The following is a 20840-nucleotide window of genomic DNA, read 5'->3' on the forward strand; positions in this document are numbered from 1 at the left end:
AATGACGCGACTCGAACACGCGAAATCGCTTCATTCGCGTATTATATATAAATTCGCATGACAAGTTGTCGCGAAAGCCTATCAGCATTGAGATTGTCCGGATGTCACTGACGTAGTAGCAGAAGAAATCTGGACAAATGGATGAAAAATTGTTGAGGCGGTGTGTGGGCTCCCGCAATTGTATGACACAACATCATACATGTACAGAGACCGGACTAAAAAAAGACATCGCTTGGAGGAAAGTGGAAGTTGGACTACCTGGTAAGTTCTGAAAATATGCGCATCTACTTGATTCCAGCTATTGGTTGTACTTTACTATGAACCAAGTCGTAGAAGCCCCTCCTCCTGTCCTTTTCCAGAAGAGAAGGGGGAATACTCACGGGTTTGCCTTACTCACGCGAACGTGAGTTTAAACACAAATTTATAATCCAGTGGTCAAACTCGTCTGAGCAATGCAAGGCGAAAATTGTATTTGTGTTTTATGTGAACGCACAAGAAGAGCTATGGCAGATTTATGAGATATGGATACAAAAATAGAAAGAACTAATTTTTCAACAGTTACACTAATAATTGATAGAGTATTATGAAAATACCTTGTCTAAAATCTAAAATAAAATATACAGTATATAAATTATAAATATAATATTACAGAAAGAAAATTTGGTAGAACCAGACACTTAAATTCATGCGCACAGCATTTTGTTGTACAGAACATAAGTCTAAGTGCCCAAAGCAAAGACTGCAGACTGTCTAGAGCGATGAGATATTGTTGACGTTTCTGAGCATATATCATATGCCATCTGGCAATGAGACAAAAGCGATGTGTTAAAAGCCACTGTACAGTAGTGACTAAGCTTGACGTGGTCAATATGTAGGCAACAACATTTTCATAGAGTGCAAGAGCATGTTACCTTCAGCGATTCCACATTTAGAAATGCTACCCTTGCGGACATGAAAATAAATGGTATTTTCTTGCATTTATGACTATTTCAAATACGTCACATTTTGACAGAAATGATCCGGTCAGGTCCTGATATAAATTCTACACTAAACAATAACAAATGTTATTTAAAAACACAGTAATCCAATGAAGTCATTCGCTTGGACATGTGCCTGAATCTAAAGCACCTTTGTAACAGACAACATAATTCACGTGTAAATGATAAACAAGTATGACTCGGGTCTAAAGAATGTTCTTGTTTATGACTTAGCTCGATGAAGTCTATTGCTAATTAGACGTAACACTTGAGGCAATGATACAAAAAGTACATAAACATTAGAGTGTAATCACTAATCAACTTTCAACAAGCATTCATTGTGAAACTGTAAAAGCCGAGCGGTCAGAGTTTGATTGTGGCAGGGGGAAACTATGCAGACCGGGATGCCCTTGGCAGTTCATTGTGTAGAGCCCGACTCTCAGGAATGTGCCTTCTTCCACTTCATTGGATTAACTGCTTAATGTCCTTAATTTGCATATTAATGACATAGCAGCATGTCTGACTTTAATAGAGGATTTGGACTAGTCTGGTGTTTAAGAGAGAACGCTGAAGGAAAGTCAAGTTTAACTCAACTGTAACATTAAAAACAAACACTCCTCATGTTGTTTTTCTCTTTCAGGAAAGGTAGGTCCTTATTTATTTATAGCAAATGGGGATCAAATATTTTTATCAAGTTCAAAAATGTATGCTCAGAGGATACAACCTAAATATACATTTTATATATATATATATATTATATATATATAACAGTTAGTTCCGGTCCTTGAATCTGATTGGACAAGAGACGTTCCATGAGCACTGATGGTGTTACACCATCAGCACTCGGACGCTTCACTGTGTGTGTATCACTCCGCTTGTGTTTGTGCTGTTCTAAACTAAAGTGTAAGAGTAGTGCATATGTGTTAAGAGTTACTGTATATGTGTCTCTTATATGTATTTTTTATTTTATTTTTTGACATTACATATGTTAGCCAGCAGGTGGTGGCAAAAGATTATTTTTGTGTATAATATGAGCAGTTGGTGACATGAATGTGAATCCGTCAGTCATTGTTTGCATACAACAGTGCTCCGGGATCGCTCGTATTACTATTACTACACAACTACAGCTAGACGATAGCATTAAACGGCTGTAAATCAGCTCATCACAGCTGAGAGACACAACAGACTGATTAATTACTTATTACTGATTAAAAACTTATTACTTATCTCTTACTGGAGTTTCCACTTTGGAGAAAAAGTAATGTTCAAAATGGCGGAGGACATTGCGGTTTCTATAGTGAAAGATTCTTTCACCAGCTACCGCAAAATAGGGAGAAATACCCCTATTTTTCCACTGAGAAAGCTGATCTTCAGAAAGCTGACAGCATCTCTGCTTGGGTTTGGCAACAGGTGATCACACACGCTCCGTCTCTCTCTCTCACATTTTTTAATTTCTAACGAAGGCTTGGACGCATCATTTGTTTTGAACCAGCAACGGCAGATTCTGATCCGCCACGTAATAAAGTAGTTCCATGCACAAATGCTCTTTTTAGGACCGTACTCAGTTTTTCCTAATTTTTTAAAATGTACTTGTTCATTGAACTGTTGTATATAACGAATATCACACTCGCAATCGTGCTATATGGCCCTACATCAGCACTGCTGTAATTACCAACGGCCAAATCACAGCAGTGCTGATGTAGGGCCATACAGCACGATTGCGAGTGTGAAATTGCTTACATATAATATATATATAAATAAATATATATATTAATATACAAATGGATATGTATCTATAAATCTGAATATATACTGTAAAACCACATATACAGATATAAATCCAATTAAAATATTGAAAATATTAAAATATACTTTGTAAGAATAATTGTAAATCTAAAAACATAATTCTTAATCAGAATATATTGTATAAACTGTACTTGTGAATCCAAATATAAAGATATACATCCAAATAAAGAGTTGTTAATATGAATAAAATATAATAATAAATCTAAATATATATATATATATATATATATATATATATATATATATATATATATATATATATATATATATATATATATAAATAATAAATCCTACACACTCTCACGGTGAAAATGTAAGGATTCAGATGACTTGTATAAATTTGGCTAATTCGTATGATGACGTCACTGGACATCAATTCCATCTAATACACGACAATTACTTGCTTCTGTCATATACATCAGCTTCCTATCGTGTTTACACACTCTACTGATTGGCTTAGTTTAGATAAAAGGTTTGGGTAAGGGCATAATATTAATAAACATGTCCTTTACGCCTTGTGCGCGAAACTCGTGCATACTTCCGCATTAGACATCCGGGCATTTGCACGCGATGAAATCGTACAAATTTATACGAGCGAACTTGTACGAAATCATACAAAATAGCCAACTTGTAAAATATGTATGAATTTTCATAAACATCCTGAATATGAAGTTATGGATTTAAAAATATGGCTGAACTCAAAAGAAATACGCAGCCTCAAATTTAATAGCTGGCCTACTATGATCATCAAATGAGTGTGTCTTTCAGCATGACCAAGCATTAAGTTACATTGATATATTCAAATTTACAACTATATATATATATTGAGATTTTTATATATATTTAGATTGATAACTATATATTTAGAGTTACATTTATATATTTTGATTTTGCATTTTAATATTCAGATTCATCAAATGTATAATGAATTTTGTATATACTTAAATTACAACTATATACAGTATTAATATTTACAACTATGAATAAAATTTTACTTTCAATACAGTATATTCAGATTTATAATGATGTATTAAGTTTTACAACTATATGTTGTGATTTATAACTTTAAATTCAGATTTGCAAACATATTTTCAGATTTATAACTATATATTAGCAATTTATAGATATAGGCAGAGCAATCATAATTCAAGTGTGAACATTGCCTACTAAACGCACAGGCCTACACAAACCCCAAAACTCCACCAGAAAACATTAAGAGAGCCATGCATTCACTCTGCATATCTGAACGGTGGGAATGAAAAAACTTTCTAGTTGTAATGTATTGTTAATAAGCTAACCACAGCTCAGCTATTGATAGTGCTGTCATTTGGATGTGAGAATGCAAATGCTTCTTGCTTTCAGGCTGAACAGAAGGTACTGAAGACTGTGATGTGTTTAAAGTGATAGGTGCAGTGTATGTGGGTCTCATAGTGTGACTTTAACTTGATAAACACAGGTGAAATGTGAGAAACGTAAGAGTATTATAAGATACATTTCATGCTGGGTGTGCATCATTTGCTTAACAACACCTGGACAGGGTGTAAAAAAGGTTTGTCATTTTGACAAAAATTGAATTGCACTACATATCAAAATAAAGAAAATGATGAAAAATCTTTTCCTCAGATCTAACTTTACTTCTCTGAGCAAGTGTTGCATCGACTTTTAACCAACTGGTGCCAAGGTAATTTTTACTGCATGTATGAATTTCCATTCCCCTCAAGATCACATGGTGTAGTTCATTACATTAACTATAGACATTTTCCAAATACCTTGTCTTCATTTTTAAAAGAATATACATTTTATTTTTATTTTAATTGAAAATTAATTTGCATGAAAAGTTTGCTTGTATTATCTTCTGATATTTTAGATCTATTCTGATATTTTTTTATCTAATGCACCCGAAATCAGGTCATCCCCGCCTTTCTGGATCTGGGAGGGGACAAGGGGAGGGAAACACCACAACAAGACCAATACGGAGCGACAGCGGGAGAGAGAGAAACACTAAATAATAATTTACTGGTAGGTTCTCCGATATACCATAGCTTGGTCCTCGGGGCTAGTCCTCCACTCTCAAGTGGACGACAGTTGTGCCTCCCCGGGTGGATCGGAGGCAGTCCTCTGGCCCCTGGTGGATGGAACACCACGCCACATTTTCGGTGGACGGTAGGGGTCTCCCCCGCCCCTGGAAGTGGTTCTCCCGCTCCAGGTGGTCGGCAGGAGCACCTCCCCGCTCGCAGTCGGCGGTCCTCTCTTGACCCCGTGTTTTAACAGCCGGTAGTGGTCTAATCCTCTCCTGACAGAGGCCCTGGCCACTCCAGGTGGTTGGCTAGGCCCCCCTCCTCCCCTCGCGGTAGGCTGCCATTCCTACGCTTTCAGGTGGCCAGGCTGCTCCGTCCCCCAGCGGATGGCCACGGCTGCTCCGATTTCAGTGGATGGTAGTGGCGAGGACACTACTATGGCGCTTCCCTCCTCCCTCATGGGTTTCGGCAACAGTGTAACAAAGGATAAAAGTTGGGAAAGGAGGAGGTCGAGAACCGGCTTAACAATATAAATAATATTTAATGGTTATCTTAAACAAAAAGACAAAAACATGCAGGGCAGCTGCCCGTAACTCTCGCTCTCCTTTTTTTTGGTGGCATGGTCCTTTTATACCGCTATACCCCCACGCTCACTGCAATTAGAAACAGATGTTAATCATAATCTGGTTCAGGTGTATGCACCCTTACCACTTTCTCTCGAGCGGGGGCTCGACCATGCCCCCGCTGCCACAAATGTCTATTTATCTTGTAATAGCCATGAGCAGCCTTAGTTAACATGCAACACACAACACACACAATAATATTCTCTTTCTTTGAAATAGTATTCTTCTTTTTATTTTTACTTTCTTAACAGAATTTAATTTTCTTCTTGTCGCCAGAGTTGAGAGGTGATTGTTCAAGCTCTCTCGTGATGTGAAGGATCTATTATTGCTTTGTCAGGTGGGTGCTCTGCTAGTATCTCTTGCAAAACCTCTTGAAGCTTGAAACACGAGAGAAAGGTGGGCATATGAAATGCAGGAACACTTCTAATAATTGCCTGTTCAGAAACTAGTCAGAGCTAACGCAGGACGAGGCAATTCCAGAAATAATTTGGTATCCCAGACAAGCCTGATAATGAACCTCACAACTGAAATGTAGAACAAAAGAGCATGACAAATGCTGAATCAAGCTGTAATGGAATGTCATGAAGCCCGGTATTACACGATGACTTGAGCTGTCACTTAAACAAAGCAGCCTTCAAACGTCTCAGCCCAGTTGTGACTTTCACCTATTTTTAGGCCGGTTTGATGGAACAGTGATTTGACACCTGATGACTCTGTTTTCGAGGAAATGAATATAGCTAGAGCAATAAACATTCATCAAAGGCAAAAATATGGCAGCATTTCAAAACATAAACTTCTGGTCTGATTTATGGGCCAGACAATCATTTCTGCTAAAATAGAGGCATTAAAGCATCCACAAAATCAAAATTGGTTTTGTGTAGCTTTTAGTTCTGTTAGCTTCACACTAGGGTATTTCTAAACATTGACAAAATAAACCTTTAGCAGATTTACACATTTAAAATGTACAGGAGACCCGGGTTCGCATCCTGCATTAAAACCACAAAGTAATCGCTTTTGCATAATCAATGGGTTTTGGGTACAGGTTAAAAATTATGCATTCCTCTTCACTGTATTACATCCTGTACAGCTGAAAACAATTCGCTTCACAACTTTCTTTTGGCACCCCACCGTGGACATTTCATCTGGTAAAAGGGAGCTCACTTGAGCCCAAATGACTAACAGTAGTGTTTCAAAATTCGGTAAACACAGACCAATTTTAGCTAAAGAAGAGTCAAGTCAAACTATTGTTTCAATTTTCGTTTTGAGATCAGTCTGGTAAAGCACTAAAAGTATCAGCTATTTGAAAACACATACGTGCTTGTTGAATATTGTGTTATTAATGGGAAAAGGATTGTAGTGAATTTCAAAATTCCAAGTTTAACAACTACTACTGTCTGTAATTTATGTTATAGAACAAAACTTGAGTGTTTTCAAGAACTGTTAATTCAAGACTTCATTCAACTAGATTGAAAACCAGTATTTAAAAAAACCCAGTTGAAATTCTTGAGGGAATCCATGGCTCAAAAATGATCATTCTCTTCGGGGGTTTAAGAACACAAACTGAACAACTCTACAGGAAGTACAGAACACAGAAAAGAAAACCGCAATCCGCAAGTAAATTTTTGAAGTCTTTAAAAATATTGTGGGGTTGAATAGATGGGACAAGAGAGAGTTGAGTGTCATTCAGTGCGTTTACAATTAGTCAAGGCTAGTTGTGGTCTGATTAATGTGTATACAAGCTGGACAAAGCCGAGCTACAATCCCATTATCAAGGTCTGTTAGACCGATTTCACAAAAATCGGACTGGTATGATTTTAGTTGGACTAAAGCATTTATTTGATCATTAAAAAGACAAACTATTGTTTTATTTCAGCAGAAATTGAACTTTTAAAATGTATGTAAACATACTGACTGTAATGGATATACTGTATGAGCCTTTAATTATCTTTGGTGAAGGCAAGTTAAAAAAAAATATTTGAAACCCACAATTATCTCTGTCTGAACGAAATAAATGAAAATGAGTAAATAGCTTAAATGCATTGGTGACAAGTATTTATCTTTCATTATGATATGCATTTATCTTGTTGCACAGACACCAGAAACCAAAGAAAAATGGCAAAAACATTCATCACAGTGTCAACTTCTTCTTTAAATGGTTATTTTAGCTCACTTTTCCTTTACCCTGTGTTTCCAACCCTCTTTCAACACCATAAACATTAATCAGACACACTATTAAGCCAGAAAATAATAGCGCAAGAGGCAATATAAAAGCTTATTCATGCTTTGCATGAGCTGACAGTGGAGGACAAGGTCCAGCGCTGTAGAAAAATAACAACATATTAATTTCTTCCCAATATGACAGTAGAAGAACTGCAGGGCAATTTCACTTACTCAAACACCCAGTTCACCTAAAGTTCTGGCTATTTAGTGGAAATCACTGTAGCTACACAGCCTATACAAATTGACATTTGTGGGAGCTTGAAGTCAATAATTTCTCTTTGTGTTTAGCCAAGAGGTATGTATTATTTTCAGCACTATGAGAAAGAGACCTTTCAAAATGAATTTTTCCAACAACTACAAATGGAATACCACAATAGAAGAGTCCCAAACCTAGAGGATGTGGAGACACTCCTACAGAGAATCTTTTGTGTTTCTCGAGTGCACATAGCCAGATGAGAATGCTAAAACGAGTGGAGCAGTGACCATTGGTTCTCCACGCCCCATGGGGTCTCCGATAGTGGCTACAGTGCACAATGTTGAGATATGCACCATGCAAATTGATTCAGTGGTAGTTGGTGATGAATATCTTTCAGCAGTAAAAGTCACCTGGGGTCTGCCCTTTCTTAAATTGATCTATTTGTCCCATTAAAACACAAGAGAGCTGAACACGCTTTTTTGATGAAGGTTACAGAAGAGTCCCTTGGTATTGAAGGAGGCATCGTATTGTATGTTAGCAGGTACAATCATTGTAAAAGTAAACTCTAAAAAAATACAATCATAGTCATAATTGAAAGAGCTTTATTACCCTGTGTCAAGGCCATTTGTAACTGTGGGTTATGCCAAATTTCTCACTTGTAATTTTGAAAGGGGCTTTTCACCCTGGGCTGAAAGTGAGCAAGCAAATACCCTAGGCAGAGTGTTGATTTTTTGTATGTTTCAGAAGATTTAAGTGGCAACATTTCCACAGATTAACAAGCATTATTCCTTAACATTATTAACCAGTTTTATGCCCACCTCATGCTGTGCTTATCCAATCTCATGTGTAAATAATATGTAAAAATCATTCATATGTAAATAAGTGCATTAACCTAGGGTTTGCAACTGCATAGTATGAAATCTTAAATTTGAGATCCCAGAATAAAGTACTTACCCAGTATTAAAAATTTACATTTGGTTAACAATTTTACATGTGAAAACCCATAATTATCTAATTGTTAAACGAGTGTGCATACCAATAGGTTCAAAAGTGGTATTACAATGTTAAAAAAAATAATAATAATTAGGTTGACTAGGCAGAAACAATTTTTTTGTTGACAATAATATATTAATAGAAATGATTAAAAACACTTGCAATACGTCAAGAAATATTCTCAAATAGACTGTAAACATGTTACCTACTAGCTTAATCGAAAGCGCCACTTGTCTGTTTTGGTCTTGATGTGAGCGAGTCTGTGTGAGTCAGAGCTACACAGTAATGGGACTTTTAAAGATGTGAGTGTGAGATGGGGGTGTTTTCCACCGAGATCTCTTCAACAGAAAATATACCAGTGTATATGCAGAGAGAAAACATACATTTTATGGTCCATCTAGACAGAATGCATTCTTGCATTCCGCGCAACGAATGGAACAGAATGCTGGCGACTCGAGATTTAAAATGTCAGAGCATCTAAAATTGTGCCGCTACTGCACAAGTTCCTGAAAAAACAGTGAGACGCAATGGTCAAAGTCGTCCGTCCAGTGCATGTTTGCAAAGAAAAACAAATGGAGAATAGAGCGGATGGACGCAAAAATGTGTTCGCCGTGAATAGCCCATCGAACACACTAGCACACACTTACTTGTAAGGTTCCAGAGCCCTATTGCCATATTCCAATGCTTTCACATAGTCATCCAGGCTGATGCAAGCATCCATGGCCAGATCCAGCAACTTGAGCAAATAGATGTTCCTGTCTGGAACAACATCACCATACTTGTCCAAAAGAACCTGGCTCTCTTGCAGTAACTCCTCCCAGTCTTTGGTTCAAAACAGTTAAGGACACAAAAGAAGTAGACATGCATTTAGATAACTAAGCATAGACTAATTCCCATGTTGTTCAAGGCCCAAACTGAAAAGCCCAGGCTGGTGTTTAGTTGGTTTAGCCTGACAAGCTGAAAAGTGCCCAAATCTCCTCGAAAACTGACCAGCAGTACCTGGCTAGGAGACCAGGTGTTTTTCCCCAGGGTAGTTTATTCTGGTAAAAGTTAGATTGGTGCTGGTCTAAATGGTGTATCAGAAAAATTTTGTGAAACGTAGGTGATGAGGCTCTCCGACTAGCACGATCTTCTAGTGAAGCTGGCTGACAAAAAAGACTTGCTGGTTAAACTAGTTTACAAGCCTAGTGAAAACACTAGCACATCAGCATCCAAAAACGATCTATTCTGGTCTTTTCTTTTATACATCAAACATGTGGCCAAGGGGTAAAAGCAAGTGAGGTAGACAGATCTGACAGTTTTGCCCTCACATCTTTGGCTTCTATCTCTTAGAATGATGAGACAAGAGTATCCAGGAGTTGATACAAGTGCAAAACGGCTACAGGCTAATTCACTTCTAAACACACGGCTGGACCTTCTCAGACAAGATTCACTACAGCCAAAATAAAGAAGTACTGCAGTACTGCACTTTATGACCCGTTGATAAAGGATACTTTGCTCTGACTGAAGGTGCTCCAGGTGAGGGATGGTGTCTCTTAAGGACGTCCACGCTGTCTTCTCTCCAGGCAGCATGTCCGAGTCCTGTTCACAAAATAATATAAAAAATATTCATGAATTTAAGGAATTCCTGTGAATAGCCGAAAGATATGTTATGCTTTACACTGCTTTTTGACTTTAAAATTAATTTGATTCCAGTAACGAATCACTTTGTAATCAGATAACTCCCAACACTGATTTATTGTTTGACAAAACTGTTTCAATGTTCAAGCCTTTCAAACATCAAAGAACTTTGTACATACAACAGAACAAAAAACACTGAAGAATGCTGTTTTGAGAGCAGGGACAGACATGAAGGTGGACTTTGCTTATTTCTTTGAGGGCAATTTTTATTTCTATTTTATTTAGTTAGGGCTATAGGGTGGACCTACTTTAGACACATCATGAAATCCCTGGGGAGACGCGCATGCGTGCGTGTGTGTGTTTGTTACAAATATTCACTATACATGTATTAGTGCTTCTGAGACATCAAATGTGTGATGTCTCAGAAGTGAGCAGTCACTGCACTGCCAATACACCATAAGCTGCATTCACACTGCCAGCTACTTTGTTGCTGCATGTCGCCAGTGGTTGGCGGTTAGGTCGCTAGTGGTGTGGATCGAGAGTCTAAACAGCACTGTTTCTTTACAATTAATATTATTATTATTAAAATATTAGTATCACGTGAGCTCTACCATCTTCTCTTGTATTGGCTGTCACTCCCGAAAGTCACTCTTCATTTGCATAAAGTTAAACATTTCTTTATCACGTCGCTGGACACGCCCACATCCAGTCGCCAACGGACGTCGTCGCTCGTGTTGCTGGAAGTAGTCCGCTCTCATGAGATGATGTCGTTTTGTCGCTGGCAGTGTGAACGCAGCCTTAGTTTGACTGCCAGAGTACTTGCTACCCTATGCACACACACACATAGACCCCGTTTTCACCTGGTATTAAGATGCGTCTCGGGTGATCACATGTGGTCAGGTGAGACACATTGCTGTTTACACCTGGTCATTTAAATGTATCTCCTGTGATCACTTGTGATTGGATTTGGAGGGGAGGGTCTCTGTTTCATGATGACATACTTCAATCACTATGTCAGTGTGTTACTGCATGACATTAAATCACAACACCTGTGGTTAGCGATGACCACATGTGATTGGACCACCAAAAACATCTTAATACCTGGTGGAAACGGGGTCCTATAGATGCAGAATCACTGCGAGCTCTTTCACAGAACATGCTTTAACCTAAATAGCTTTTAGTAGTAAAAGCTTGTAAATAGTTTTTCATTATGCCATTCGGAGTAATTTGAAAACAAATCTTGATTTCCATTCTAAAATTGTAATGTAGTTACAGTGACAGTATCCGATGATAATACCATGCTACTGTTTGAATATTTATATATCATGGTATTCAAGGTACCATAATGGCGGTCTTCGGCATCATTTATGGGTGGGACATGTTCCTACTACATTTTGCTTTTGCCAGTTTCGTCCCCACCACTTTTTGAAATAGCTTTCATCAGGTGACTAATGGCGAAGAAATGTTTTCAGTTGTTAAGCGGGAGTTTTCATTTCGTTCATGTGTGTTATAATAACTTGCCCCAAGTGAAGGAGTTCAAGTACCTTGGGGTCTTGTTCAAGAGTGAGGGTACAATGGAGCGGGAGGTTGGCCGGAGAATCGGGGCGGAATTGCACTCGCTCTATTGCACCATTGTCACAAAAAGAGAGCTGAGCCGGAAGACAAAGCTCTCGATCTACCGATCAATTTGCGTTCCTACCCTCACCTATGGTCATGAAGGCTGGGTCATGACCCAAAGAACTAGGTCACGAGTACAAGCGGCCGAAATGGGTTCCCTCAGAAGGGTGGCGGGTTTCACCCTTAGAGATAGTGTGAGGAGCTCAGCCATCCGGGTGGAACACGGAGTAGATCCGCTGCTCCTTGGCATCAAAAGGAGCCAGTTGAAGTGGTTTGGGCATCTGGTAAGGATGCCGCCTGGGCGCCTCCCTAGAGAGGTGTTTCAGGCACATCCAGCTGGGAGGAGGCCTCGGGGAAGACTCAGGACTAGGTGGAGAAATTACATCTCCACATTGGCCTGGGAACGCCTCGGGGTCCCCCAGTCAGAGCTGTTAATATGGCTTGGGATACGGAAGTTTGGGGCCCCCTGCAAGTGGTTGAAGATGGATGGATGGATGGAGATGGATATCTGCACATAACATAATTAATATTCATGAATTTCGCCACTTTGTGAACTGACACTGAAGGACAGACCTGAAAAAACAAATCTAAAAATTTACTTCACTCACTTATTTTGGCATTTATTCTTTTAATAGGTAGCCCTAAAATTTTATTTTTTACAACATATCTGTTATGCAATTTCACACCACATTAGGAGAAAGATCCTATAATTGGCATTAGAAACATTTTTAAGCGCTCTGAGGTGAGAGAATGTAACCGGAATGTGTGAGTAGATTTTATGCTAAAAAATGGACTTCATTATCGAGCCAAGTTCTATGGATGATAGAGGTCCCCATGTATACAGTATGTATGAATGTGGCACATTGAAAAACAGATTTGTATCCAAATAAACTCAGCTCATCTGATTTGACAAGACATCCTCAAATGTTGTTTTTCTTCCCTGGATTAAATTCATATGAATTGCACAATTCAGTATTTTAGTGCTCAAAAAGAAGTCACAGAAACAATCATAAAATGTAAACGAAATAAGCTGCACATATTTTGCCCAGTTATGCGTTGTTGTTCAAGCATACTCGGTTCATATAAAGCATTCAAGCTTTATGAATGATTCATGATGAGGAGAGCAAGCTGTCCAAAATGTGGAAGAAATATATGTATTTCATGAGAGGTCAAAAACCTGCAGGCCATCTGCCAGTGAATGGCGCTCATTTCCTGAAGTCTTTTCCAGACCGAAAACTGGTGCTTTAAATGGATAGTTCATCCAAAAACTAAAATTTTAAACCTGTATGCTGCTTTTCTTACAGAACAAGTTTGTCAAGCTCCAAAAAGGACCAAAAATACTATAAAAACACCATAAAAATAGTCCATGTGACTTGTGCATTATATTCCAAGTCTTCTGAAGCCATCTAATATATGGAATTTAAGTCGTTATTTACTGATAATCTTCCTTTACTGAAGAGCTTGCACCTCGCCCGCACTCACATCCAGAAATAGAAAACATCTTTGTATGGTTCTACACATGCAAGAACAAATTGCGTTTTGGTGGTCACTACAAAATGTTAACAACTGCAAAAAGTTTCAAATTTTGTGTTCCACTGAAAAAAATATCAGTATATGGGTTTAATCACAGAGCACATTTTGGGTGAACTACAGAATTCCTGAGACTGCAAATCCAGCCAATGCAGGAAACATTAATAAAACTGATAAGAGGAAATTACATCACTTCTGAGCATGGCAAACATGCTAAAACTTGACCAGATCAGCGTCAAACTGTCAATCACACCAAATCCTTTCCACTCAAATATAAGACTAAAGCTTATGACGTCAAGGCTTTTAACAGACTAAACAAACAATCTTTATACCTGCTCTGTACTAGCTGTAGACTGCACATTACATCAGCTTGCATTTTACTTTCCAGGGGAATCTCTGTAGCTATGAAACCATCTTGAAGCATGAAATTACACTTATAATTGCTGCTTGCACAAAGGGGGCTGTCCAGGATGCAAACACTTTTTATTTGGCTCTCTGTTTCAATAAAGAAGCCATTTCCATGTTCAACTGAACAGCATACTGTAATTGCAGGGACAGAGCCATGCATCAAATTGTAGATTGCAGACTGTGGTTCAGACTTTGTTTATTATTGTGTAAATTCAATAATCATGCGATTAATTACAGAACTGATTAGGGTGCACTAGGTTCAAAGATGCCTGTAAAAGGAGCATGGGAGGAAGTCCATTGATTTACAAAATGGTCTACTACTGTAAGAAGAATCAGTACAAAGGTCTCATGTAGCCAGACTTTTAAAATGTGCATAAAGTTTTGTCCATGACTCAAAAACATGTTTGTTTGAATGGATCCTATGGTTAACACTCTATGTGAGAAATAGATTGGTAAGGTAATGTGAAAAAAAGCACTGAGTCAAAAAGGAGAGTCCAGCATTACAAGACAGCACCTTTATGAAAGAAAGAACATCTGCGGCCCCTAAAAATACTCTCAGGGTAAATCACATCTCCGGTCACCACTCATCCTGGGAAGGTTAAAACCTGCCGACTCCTCCCTTTTACATATACAGCTGCTCTATTGTTTCAGTGTGTCAGTATGGACAGACTAATTTTGGCAGAGGAGACGTCTCAGTCTTTCCTAGTGCAGTCACTAAGGTTGTCAGATTACCGCAAAGCTGGTGGTGAATCAACAAGCCCATCTCATCAGAACATCATCAGTGTACCACTTAACAAACCTCATCTACAATTACCTCATGCACAGTGAGGGGAGTTGGTGGTGTGTGATGACGAGAAATGTGCTGAACAACAAAAACACATTGGGGAGTTCTACAAACTTTCAAAAATGTGAGAGGTACTTTGCGAAACTTGTAGTCACAATGTTGGACTTGGCATGAAAACATTTCCATAATTGTCCTTATTTCTATGTTATACTGACAAGTCTGAGCAGTCTTTCAATAAATATGAGTCTAAAATGATGGAATTATTCCTCCCGTTTCATTGTCTGCCTAGACAAGTCATAGCACCCCTCTCCTCATTTATGACCATAGCAACTGTTCAGGACAAGTTAGGGGCTTTTCAAACCAAACATGATCTTGTGTCAGTTCACACTGTTGATAATTGCTGATAGTTGCAACACATCTGGCTATTTTTCAGCGTCTCGCACAAAAGCGTCTTGTATTAATAGATGCAGTGTCAAGTAACTTCAACTCTAAAAACACCTCTGAAGACACCTGTGTGCTGTTATATTTGTTGTGGTGCATCTAGCTTTTTATAGTGCAAGAACACATTTGGACTGAAAAGCCCTTTAGGAACTCTACCACTAAATGACCACTAATAATGCCAAGCCAAAACCTGTAAAACACGTGTACTAGATGGATGGCTAGATGGACACATCGATGGAGAGATGAATGAATGGATGAACGGACAGATGGATGAATGAAGAGATGGATGGGTGCATGGATGGACGGATTGATAGATAGAAGGATGGACAGACGGATAAATGTCTGGGTGAATTGATTATGGATTAATGGATTAAAATGGATGAATGGATGGACTGACAGACAGATTGACCAATAGATGGATGGACAAACAGATGGATAAAACGATGGATGGAGTGATGGATGGATAAATGGATGAGTGGATGGTCGGAAGCAAGGAAGGATTGATGCATGGATAAATGGATGGATGGATTGTTGGATAGATGGACAGAAAGACAAATGGATTGATGGGCGGCCAGACAGATGGATGGATGGATAATAAACTCAACTTAGTTCATGCTGAAACTCATACATATATCAGTTTCTCTAAAATCATCAAATCTTATTAAATAAAGCTATATATATATATATATATATATATATATATATATATATATATATATATATATATATTCTATTGTGTTTGATTCAAGCCCAGAAGCAACTGAAGACAAGAATGAAACCCAAGTCTCCATTTCAGCTGCCTTGAGCATGAACGTTTATTCTTATCTGCTCAGATCTGACAGATGACTCAAGCACAGGTCAGCATGAGCAGCTGTGTAGGTGTTAACAATCAGGATAAAGCCTCTATTTCTTGAGCTAAGCGCACAGTTATTTAGCGTGGTATGCCGGTATGCAGGTGCAAAATAACCACAACATCAGCCTGGAAAGAACTCAGTGTATGCCTGTGACATGCTCAAGCACACAGGGCACAAATACCATTTCCCTGTATCAACCACACATACATTTCAAGGTGAAATGTTTAATTATTATTAACCACTAGCGCCACCAAACGGAACTGAAACAGGTTTCCCAAACTCTCTCCCCAATGGTGGGCAAAACAGATAGTCCCGCCCCAAACATATGCTATTGGTTGAGCCAAACAAGCTCCTGTAGAACAATGATAGGCTTTTGTTCAATGGAAATACATTTTTTTGGAAATAAATCAAACAATATATTGATTTCTAAAACAAATTTTTTGTAATGCTAATTCAATTAATTACTTGCCTGCCAAAAAAATGCAATATCTTTATATTATATTGATTTTGGGGCTTTTCTCAGTAAATATTGATACACGATTAATTTGATTAGCATATCAGCATATCATTTAGTCAATTTGATTACATTTTTTAATCAATTGTCAGCCCTAATTTTAACATCATAGACATTACACACTTTAAATTCCCATCTCTCCCTCTCTCCATCCTTGCCACTCATTTATCTGCATTCTTTTACTCTCTTGCATGCCATCCAAAGCTTTAGTCTTGACATGCTCCTGTCATCACAGTGATGATCACAGATGACAGGCCCTGCTGAGGACGGGCTCCCCAGGGCAGTGCGGAGAGAAGGGCGATGGTCTAAGGCTGAATTGACAGATTGACACATAGCTAAATGCTTTCGAAGGGTTAAGCAGGATGGATAAAGAGCAAGACAACGAGGAAAGAGAGAGAACATGGAGGAGAACAGGAAAGGCCAGGTATGATAGATAGTGACACAACCAGAACACAATGAAGTGGAGAGAAGCCTCTTCCAGGAGCGATAGCACAGAGTGATAAGGTGAAAGAGATCAAATTAAACTGAAAAACGAGTGCAAAGAGAGGATAACCCCTATATATATATATATATATATATATATATATATATGTACTGTGCATCCGGAAAGTATTCACAGCGCTTCACTTTTTCCACATTTTGTCATGTTACAGCCTTATTCCAAAATGGATTAAATTCATTATTTTCCCAAAAATTCTACAAACAATACCCTATAATGACAATGTGAAAGAAGTTTGTTTGAAATCTTTGCAAATTTATAAAAAATTTAAAACGAAAAAATAAGTATTCACAGCCTTTGCAATGACACTCAAAATTTGAATAACAAAATGTGGAAAAAGTGAAGGGCTGTGAATACTTTCCGGATGCACTGTATATATAAATAAAAAAGAATCAGAAACCAGCAATAAGCTGGTTTGCTGGTTTAACCTGGTCTCCCAGCCTGGCCAATCTGGCATTAAGCTGGTTTAGCTGGTCAGTCAGCTAGCTTCACTGTTGACCAGCTGACAAGTGTTTGAAAAAGCCCCTATTTAACCAGCAAACAGACCAGCCTGACCAGGCTGGGAAACCAGCTAACACTAGCAAGCCATCTTAGGCTGGTTTAAGCTTTTTTTTCAGCAGGAAAGAAAGGATAAGGGAAAGAAATAGATCTGGGGGAAGGTGTCCATGCAGCTTACCTTATCTTTAGAGGTACAGTGCTCACACTGACACAGGAAGTGGTACTGCTCCTGTAACTGGGCCTGTCTCATTTTGCTGGGCGCAAGGACATCGGTGTAGCTTATAGTCAACTAGACAGAGAGAAAAAGAGAGCAGAGTCATTAAAAGAGACATCTCAGAATACACTCACTGAACACTTTATTAGGAACACTATGGTCCTAATAAAGTGCCAACATGGTCTTCTGTTGTTTAAGCGTTCAACGTTTTTTGCATTCTGAGATGCTATTCTGCTCACTGAGTTACCACAGCTTTCTGTCAGCTTGAACCAGTCTGGCCATTCTCTGTTGACCTCTCTCATCAACAAGGCATTTCCGTCCACAGAACTGCCACTCTTTTTGGCACCATTCTGAGTAAACGCTAGAGACTGTTGTGTGTGAAAATCCCAGGAGATCAGCAGTTACAGAAATACCAAACCAGCCCGTCTGGTACCAACAATCATGCCATGGTTGAAATAACTGAGATCACATTTTTCCCCATTCTGATGGTTGATGTGAACATTAACTGAGGCTCCTGACCTGTGCATGATTGTATGCATTGTACTGCTGCCACACAATTGGCTGATTAGATAATCACATAAGTGCTTGGTGAGTGTACTTCCAGAACCAAGATGGTGAAAAAAGTAGAAGGGCACTGTTGCAATCTATATAGACCAATAATTTGGCAACGCCACCGCCTACGTCACAGATGGAAGAAGTGGCAAAAAGACTGGCTAGCTGACCCAACAGTCCTAAAAAAAAGATTAGCTGTCACCTTTAAATTGTCTGGTTAAGCTACAGTAAATGAAATGTCATGCTGTCCTGTTGTCTGTCAAAATCGAAAAGGCAAAAATCGAGGGCTTAGCTTTAATTGGATTACACCACTGACAAATGGCCTCTCGTTGATGGCTGTGGCTTGTTGACAGAGCTGACTGGACTGTGGACATCATTTCCAACCCACTTTGCAGCAAACATTTTATTAAGTGTGTGTGTTATTAACTCATATCATTATAATAATAGCTAAGAATATTTCTGTATTTATCATGGCTTGTAACTAGCTATGTTGCTAGCAATAGTGTCCCAAACCTAGCTAGCTTTTAACCTAAATACTTATTTTAATCTAACCAGCACTAGCTGTCCAATCTGTCAAATCTAACAGATTTTCCGCCACCACTTACTGCGCGTGCGTTGCATTGTTTGTAAACAATGGGATTGGCCTATTGGCTATTACAGACTGAACATTCAGTTCGGAGAAACAGAGTTAGATGGAAGGACTAGAGTACATAAAACCAGAAAAGATGAGTAAATAGAGTAAACAACAGAAACAGGAGGCAGAAAAACAGATACAGCATGCATGTGACCCTCATGGGTAAACAGCTCTGTGTGTACAGTGTGAAAATATGAGTGGGTGTATGAATTATAATACTGCAGTGTGAATGTGTATGTATGCATGCAAACTGTGTGTGTAGGAAGATGATCACTCATGTATTCTGCAGTCGTATACCACACAGCTCTAAAGTGTGAATTCTCATTACATCCTGTGTACAGAGAGCTTGCCTATTATTCCTTTCTCTGGTTCACTTTCCTCTCTCTCGATGTTCCCTTCCCCTGTCAGCGGGAAATTAAGCATGACTGCCTGATTTACTTTGGAATATTTAAACTTTTGGTGGGGAAATAAACAGATCGGCCGCATAATGAGGGGTTGCATGAGTTTCTCTGTTGTCGAGCGTGCAGGACGGGGCCAACCCTAAAAACCACATCCCACACTCCAGCACTGATCAACTGAAGGGATTCATGTGTATGTGAATATTTTGGCTTGGGGAACGCTGTCTATGCCGGTTTCATTAGGCTAGTGGTGTGACTGGTGTAAATGGGTTTAAATGAGCACTGATTAGCCAAGGTTGATTGTTTAGTTGAACGTCCGCTAAATGCCTTAAGAGTTATTTGTGAGAGTTATTCTTCGGATTACTGAATTAGGGTTACGTTCATTTGGCAGGGAGCTCTGTTAAGTGCCTGCAATTTAGAAAATCAGTCAAAACGGCGTGGTTTTAATAAAAAAGTGTGAATAGTTTGTGCTCCATTCAGAAGCGAATTGAACAATTAAAACCTGTAGTTAGTAGTTAGTTAAAAATAACACAAGTGTAAGGTATATTCCTATTTAAATAGCTTATTTTGTGTGTGTGTTTGTACCTCTTCGCAGGTTCTGATGAACCGAACAGCTCTCAGTGTGAGTTTCTTGCCTTCAAACATCATGACACAGTTTGGCTGGCAGTCGTGGTTCAGCAGGGACATGCTAGTACAGACAAACACAAATTAAACCAGGAACTCTTGAACCATGTTTAAGCCAAGTTGACATGAATTTGTGAATGGACCTTTTCAACTAGACTTTATCATGGAGGATGGCATACTTTATCCTAAATTAGGCCTTTTTGTGGTTAAAGATCTGGGCCTGTAATCTAAAGGTTTTAGGTTCAAACCAAACTAGAAACGATCCGTGTGCAACTACTATTGTGTCCTTGAGCAAGACACAAGATGACAGTCCCTGTAATAAGTGTAGTTTAAGTCAGTTTGGATAAATTACTTCTGAATTACTACTTGTATATGACAGATTAAACCTTTTTGAAGAGTAAAAATAACCCTTTGGAAGAAAACATTGTTTATGGCATTGCGTTATTGATGCCTTTCACTTTTTAGAAAAAAGAAAAGAAAAGAAAAAACGAAGTTGATTTAATAAAGACAAGGTGGTGAAATACAAAATACACACTCATTAAAGGTAAAACTCATAAAAATTTTCCTCATCAAACACTGATTTATAGATTCAGTTCACTTCTCTCGCACCTTACAGTCTAGCTGATTCCACAAAAGCTCAATGGGGTAAAGATCCATAACACTCTTTTCCAATTATCTGGCTTTTTCTTTGCAATTCTTCCCATAAGGCCTCCACACCTGAGTCTTCCTACTGTTGTACATGAAACTGGTGTTTAGCGGGTAGAATTCAATGAAGCTGTCAGCGGAGGACATGTGAGGTGTCTATTTCTTAAACTGGAGA

At 38.6% G+C, this 20840-nt stretch overlaps 1 protein-coding gene across 1 annotated transcript in view; it reads right to left on the minus strand.

Moving 5' to 3' along the window:
- Nucleotides 1-20840, minus strand: part of smyd3 (SET and MYND domain containing 3) — a 199490-nt gene that overhangs the window by 10957 nt on the left and 167693 nt on the right. Inside the window, exons 7-10 of the mRNA XM_052153168.1 lie at nucleotides 19982-20084; nucleotides 17777-17887; nucleotides 10327-10414; nucleotides 9481-9655 (exon numbers count right to left, since the gene is read on the minus strand). Of these exons, the coding sequence (XP_052009128.1) occupies nucleotides 9481-9655; nucleotides 10327-10414; nucleotides 17777-17887; nucleotides 19982-20084 (477 nt within the window). The remainder of the gene's footprint in view (nucleotides 1-9480; nucleotides 9656-10326; nucleotides 10415-17776; nucleotides 17888-19981; nucleotides 20085-20840) is intronic.

Source organism: Xyrauchen texanus, chromosome 22 (genome assembly GCF_025860055.1).
Source record: "Xyrauchen texanus isolate HMW12.3.18 chromosome 22, RBS_HiC_50CHRs, whole genome shotgun sequence".
NCBI classification, from domain to species: Eukaryota; Metazoa; Chordata; class Actinopteri; order Cypriniformes; family Catostomidae; genus Xyrauchen; species Xyrauchen texanus.